Source organism: Dunckerocampus dactyliophorus, chromosome 19 (genome assembly GCF_027744805.1).
Source record: "Dunckerocampus dactyliophorus isolate RoL2022-P2 chromosome 19, RoL_Ddac_1.1, whole genome shotgun sequence".
Taxonomy (NCBI): domain Eukaryota; kingdom Metazoa; phylum Chordata; class Actinopteri; order Syngnathiformes; family Syngnathidae; genus Dunckerocampus; species Dunckerocampus dactyliophorus.
The window spans coordinates 17823465-17829733 of NC_072837.1; the positions used below are offsets into that span (position 1 = coordinate 17823465).

At 42.3% G+C, this 6269-nt stretch overlaps 1 protein-coding gene across 2 annotated transcripts in view; it reads left to right on the forward strand.

The window, feature by feature from the left end:
• Positions 1-6269, forward strand: part of LOC129171976 (A-kinase anchor protein 7-like) — a 37677-nt gene that overhangs the window by 26497 nt on the left and 4911 nt on the right. For both annotated transcript variants that reach the window (XM_054761216.1, XM_054761215.1), the window contains exon 10: positions 1169-5645. In XM_054761216.1, the coding sequence (XP_054617191.1) occupies positions 1169-1368 (200 nt within the window). In that variant the 3' untranslated portion in view covers positions 1369-5645. The remainder of the gene's footprint in view (positions 1-1168; positions 5646-6269) is intronic.

Consider the following 6269-nt stretch of genomic DNA (forward strand, 5'->3'; position numbering starts at 1 on the left):
TGTGGAACACATAAAGTCATGGGAAAAATGATGAGACCACAGTTTCTTGGTCATTTGAATGCCTGGTACAACGAAAGGTACCTTTGATTGGACAAATGTAACAATGACAACAAAAATAGCTCATGAGAGTTACTGTAAATGTTTTAGCAGTACAATGCTATAGCTATTCAGCTAACAACTTAAGTGATTTTGGTTATTATCAAGAAAAGCGTGGAAGTTGCTGGATATCAGCTCTTAAATGAAACTCTTATGAACTATATTTGTTATCATCATGATATTTGTCCTAACAAAGGTACCTTTAGTTGTGCCAGGCATTACAATGGATCAAGAAACTGAAGAAACAACGGTGACCCAATCATTTTTTCCATGACAGTACGTAAACAAGATAGGCGCGGCGTGAGTGGCATTACCGCGAGCGTCTTCATCACACACACATGAATGCACAGGCGACAGTGCGCGGGCGTCTGATGGGAGGCAAATATAACGCCGAGCGTTTAGTGAGGTCTGATTTTTTTGACAAGGCTTTTTTGTGATGCAAGTTTGAACTCATATTGTTTTGAGAAGCCAAACTCTGTACTTGAATGACGCCAGCAACTAAGCGGAATTCATTCCTCGTCACGGATCTGTGACTGGAATTAGACTCACGGGACCAATCGGGGGGGTTAGTCACTATTGCTGTAGTCCACTGTTGATGGGGATGTCATACAACTTCATGTCAAAAAATCCCAACTATCCCTTTAACCAAAAATCACGCTAACACGGCGCGGACGCTAACCGAGGCCCCGCTGCATTACTACAAGATCGGAGTCTGAAAAACACATTTAATTTAAGTTGCAACCTAACGACATTAACAGTCACAGTCATATTTTGCGAGGAGTACGAAGTGGAAATGAAAAAAAAGTCCACCAATGACAAAAATAAAGTTGTTCAATGTTGCATAATCTTAGGAGAAAAACAGTGGATTAGTGTTAATATTGGAACGGGAACGTCGACATTAGCTTTTTGAAATCACAACTTTTTTAAGACTTTTTCCCTCAATCTCCGTGTTTGGAAACTGGACGCAATCACTTTCCTCTGCTTGAAGTACATCTTGTCGCATGTACGAATGTAAGAAGTGTTCTTATGAAATGATTACAAAGGTGTGTATTTTTTTGTCTTTTCATCGCAGGTGGGCGTCACCGATCAGAGCCCGACGAGGCGGAGCTCCTGAGGATTAGCAAGCGATTGGTGGAAGATGCCGTCAATCGGGCTTTGCAGCAATACAAGCAGGAAACGCTCCAGAACGGGGGCGGGCCCAACGTGCCGGCCGAGGGGACGGCAACAAAGAAGGACACTACAGCCGATGCCGCCACAGACACCAGGAAGTGACATCATCGGAAGGAGTCAGCGACCTGGACAGCTCGGCGTCCACCGGGCTTGACTAACCGGGAACGCTGCGGACAGTAAGCCCGAAACCAGCGAGCTAACCTCGAAGGCTAGCCCATCGTGCTAGCTTGACTCAGGTAGCAGGCGGAAAAAGTGCCAAGCGTGGGGTTGTTGGGTATCTTGTCTTCACTAACCGCTAATTTGCTGCTTTACGTCAAGAGTTGTCGCTCACGTGATTTTTATTTTATTATCGCAGAGTCAGTCCAAGAATGCGAAAAAGAGTTGGTTGGACTTTTTAAAGCACAACATGTTGCACGGCGATGCATTGGCCAAACGTGATCTAACACTACGTCTCGTGTCCTGTAGAGGCAGCAGTGAGACAATCATTGTCAAGCTCCAGCGGCCAACTTGTTTCCAAGTTAGCACAAAAACGTCTCCTCTGTTAACACTAATCATGCTGGTGTAGAACCCAAAACGAATGACGCTCCGATACAGGACCGATAACTCGTATTCATTATTACGACAACCTGCTTTTTCATTTTTGACCTTACATATAATCACGTTAAGTCTTCGTTGACAATGCACAGATCTACTTTAATCACGATTTCACGTCACTTTATTCAGTTGGGTTGGCGGCCATGTTTGATGTTTACGACTGATGATGCTAGCTAAAGACTTTTTGACCGCTGACCGAAGCCCTCTCACCCCCTAGCGGCGTGGAGCCCCACCCATCACACACAAGCATGGACACAACTGTTTGTTCGCAGTTATGGACGATCTATAAAGACGGATGAAAGAGTTGCGCCAACAATAAGTCTTCACTTTTTCACCTGATCTTTTTCCTTTTTGGGTAAAAACCAGGTGCTTCCTTTGCGTCACCTTCCGGGAATGATTTGCACTTTTCATCAGTAGAAGTGACACATGCTAATCCCATTTTGGCTTTTTATTTCATTTGTTTTCTCAGGAAAATCATACATCTCCAATTTCTTTGGTTTGGTTTGGTTTTTTAAATACTTTGTGAATCAAATTGTTTTTTCATTTCATTTGGAATTTTTTTCACATAATTCAGCGCATTCGAAGGAAACGCAAGTATCTCTATTTGGCAATGACCTTGGTTGCATTTCATTTCTATTTGTTTTGGGGGGTTTTACATAATTTGTTGCTGTCTAAAAAAAATGTATCTCCGTTTTTTCATGTTTTTATACAAAAATAATTTACTTTGTGAATCAGATTGTTTGTTTTGTAATTGAATTTTGCAATTTTTTTCCACATAATTCATTGTGATCTAAGGAAGAGCAAATATCTCCAATATTTGTTGTTTTTGTACAAAAAACATAAAACATGGCTGTGGGAATCTGATTTTTTTAAAAAAACAAACAAAATAGAATGAAGTGCTTTTCAAGGACTGCAGTGAATGTTTTACTCTCCTTTTTTTGTTTAATTTGGCAATTAGATTTTTTAATTTGTATTTGTTTTGTTTTGTTTTTTTTTTATAATTTTTTGCTGTATGGAGAAAATTATGTATCTTCATTTTTTGTTTGTTTTGTGTTTTTTCCCCCAAAAAACTTCTTTGTGAATGAGATTGTTTGTTCTGTAATTGCATTTGCACGCGTAATTCATTGCGATCTAAGGAAAAACAAGTACCCCCCTTTTTGTTGCTTTTATACGAAAAACCAAAAACATGACTTTGGGAATCTGAAACAAACGCAAAATCAGATGAAGTGATTTTCAAGAGCTGCAATGAAAGCTTTACTGATTTTCTCTGGAAATGATTTCATTCATTCAGTTGGTATTTCTGGGGGTTTTTACATAATTTGTCACCGTCTAATGACAATTATTCTTATCCAGTTTAGTTTGTTTGTTTTCGCAGTGTGACAAAAATCAAGTATCTCCAATTGTTGGTTTTACATGAAAAACAAAAAACATGATTTCGTTAATGAGATTTGTTTTTTAAACACACAAAATCGGGCGACACGTGCTTTTCAAGGACCGCAAGGAATATTTCATTGGTTGACTTGCGGCAAGATGAGTAAAAAAGGACGTCAGTATAAAAGCAACCACAAGGGGGCGTATACCGCTCTCCTTCCATCTGTTTCTATGTAAACACTCTTCGTTCATGAACCTTGTGGCTTCCCGAACATGTTTTGACTGACACGTTGGTGAAAAACGCTATTATTGTTTCCTTTTTTCACGCATTGACGCTAATATTTAGCATTTGTGAGCGGAGGAAGATGGCGGGAGTTCATCCTTTCAGTGCTGATGTTTGCCGTCACCTCGCGGTGAAAGTGGCCTTCCGTCACTGTTGGTTTTGTCTTTTGGTTTGTTAGTTTTCCTGCCAGGCGTCGTGACGTCGCCCGTTTCTGCGGCAAAGGCAAACATTGGACTGTTGTGTTTGAAAACGCCGCCCAACGTCAACTTCTCGTTTGTTTTTACAGCTGATGCGCAAAAACGGCGGAGCGCTCCCGTCTTATAGAAGATCTTTGACTTTGCGTGTCTGTTTTTGCGGCCACACAGGTGGTCTTGCTGAGTCATCCATTTTTTTGATGAACATTTGTGACTGATTTTCATCTTTTGTTGTCACCAAGCCCTTAAATCCTCTTCAAATCCCCTTTAATACACAACCTGTCCTTTGGCCCGCTCTATCTCTTCACGTGCGTGTGCGTGTGTGCGCAGATGATTTGATCAGTGCTTCTCCAGGGACGTTCTTGTCTCATTCCATCATCACAACAAGGAACTCTTGTGTGCGTCTGTACAAATATGTCTTTTGTGTTTGCCTTTAATGTGTGAGTGTGTGTCTTGTTCATGTTGTCATATCTTCACAATAAAACAGGATATGAGAATCCAAAGCAATATCCTTGTTTTGATGTCACGTTACAATAAAAACAACAGCAGAGCCCTCCCGTCATGAAGAGGATCTTTGGGTTTTTGTATACTGAAGAGTCTCCAGCACAATGAATGACATGTCAGTAGTCACAGCTTTCATTGCACCAATCACAGCTGCAACGCAAGCCTCCATTTTGGATCCATCACACACACACACCATGACAAACATGATGTGCAGCTGTCTTCATTTTTGGTGCCATCAATGATAAACACCTTCCTGTTTCCTCCGTCCTTCCTCTCCTCTTACCTCCTCCATCTCCTTCCCTTCTTCCTTCTTATCTCCTCCATCCTTCCCTTCTTTCTTATGGCCTCCATTTTTCATCTCCTTCTTTTATCTCCTCCATTCTTCATGTTGTTCCCTTCTTTCTTATCTCCTCTACCCTTCATCTCCTTCCCTTCTTTCTACTCTTATCCCCTGCATCCTTCAGCTACGTTTCCCATCTCCTCCCCTTCTTCCATCCAGCCTTCATTCCTTCCCTTCTTTTTTCTGATCTCCATCCATCCATTTTCTATGCCGCTTCTCCTAGTTAGGGTCACGGGTACGCTGGAGCCTATCCCAGCTGACTTTGGGCGAGAGGCAGGATACACCCTGGACTGGTCGCCAGCCAATCGCAGTCTTCTGATCTCCTGCATCCTTTACCTACTTTTCTTATCTCCTCCATCCTTCATGTTCTTCCTTTTCCTCCTCCATCCCTCCTTTGCTTCCTTCATGATCTCCTCCTACATCCGTCCTTCTGCAACACCATCCCCCCCATACTTCCTCCCCATCCTTCACCTGCCTCCTTCATCCTTCCCGTGCGTCCTTATTGCTCCCTCCTTCCCCCCTTCCTCTGTCTTTGTCCCCTACGTCCTACCTTGGTGGGCTGTGATTCAGTCGGGAAGGGCTAGCAGATCGTCACACGCACACGTGCACACACATACGAACACACGCATGACCACAATACAACAGACACAGGGACACACTGGCTTCGCCCCAAGTGCCCCCGTCACCATGGCAACGGCAGATGAGGAAATGGAGTGTTGTGTGCGTGCGTGCGTGCGCGCGCGCGCGTGTTTAGTTTGTGCTTCCCATTTGGACGTAATTGAATGTGAAAGAGCAACAGTGTGTGTGTGTGTGCTTATAATTCGTAATGCGATTGATATTCACATTTATTTACATGTTATGAATACTTCTAAAATAACGAAAAAAAGGTATGTTAAATTGTAATTATGTTAATTTTTTTAATCATATGTAATAAAAATAAAATGTGCGAACCACTAAGTAACAGTAATCATACTGAAACAAAAGGCTCTTACCAAAACTGTCAGTGCACGAGTCATGATTTACCCGGAGTGCTCGGTGACACGAAAATAGGACGAGTTGAAACATTTAAGAAGTGGACACCAACTACGTTAGTGTATGTATGCGTTGTCATTTTTTTCTATGATGAATTATGTGTTGTATTAGTGGCATTGGAACAGATGTTAGTGGCACATGCAATAGCATTTGATTGCGTTACATGCTGGCGAAGCTGCTTCTTCAGTGCGTCTCTAGTGCGGCCTTTATGGCTTTTATTGTTTTATGGGCGTACTCGCTTCACGGAGAATGGTGGAGCTCATGTTGTCAATGCCGGGTTTCACATTGACACTTGGAGCCTATATAAATATAATATACAGGTATGTATATATATATATATATACATATATATATGTGCGTGTGTATGTGTGTGTATATGAGTGCGTTTGTGCCGCAGGATAAGCTAAGGCAGGAAGGCGCACGTGGCGTTACTCCTGCGTGTTCCAATTGACAAGATTTATTAATGAGTCACGGCTGCAGTGTTTGCTGACCTACATCTAACATGGGCGTCGACACTGCTGTCACGTGACTCGTGATGCACACGAGAAGACCCCCCCCCCAGCCATTCTTCCTCATTTCATTCTTCTCCTGCATGAACACAAATATTAGCCAAATATTAACACTATTAGCCTTAACAAATGTCACGTGGACATGCAAGTATACTCCCAACCAACAGGGGGCAGCA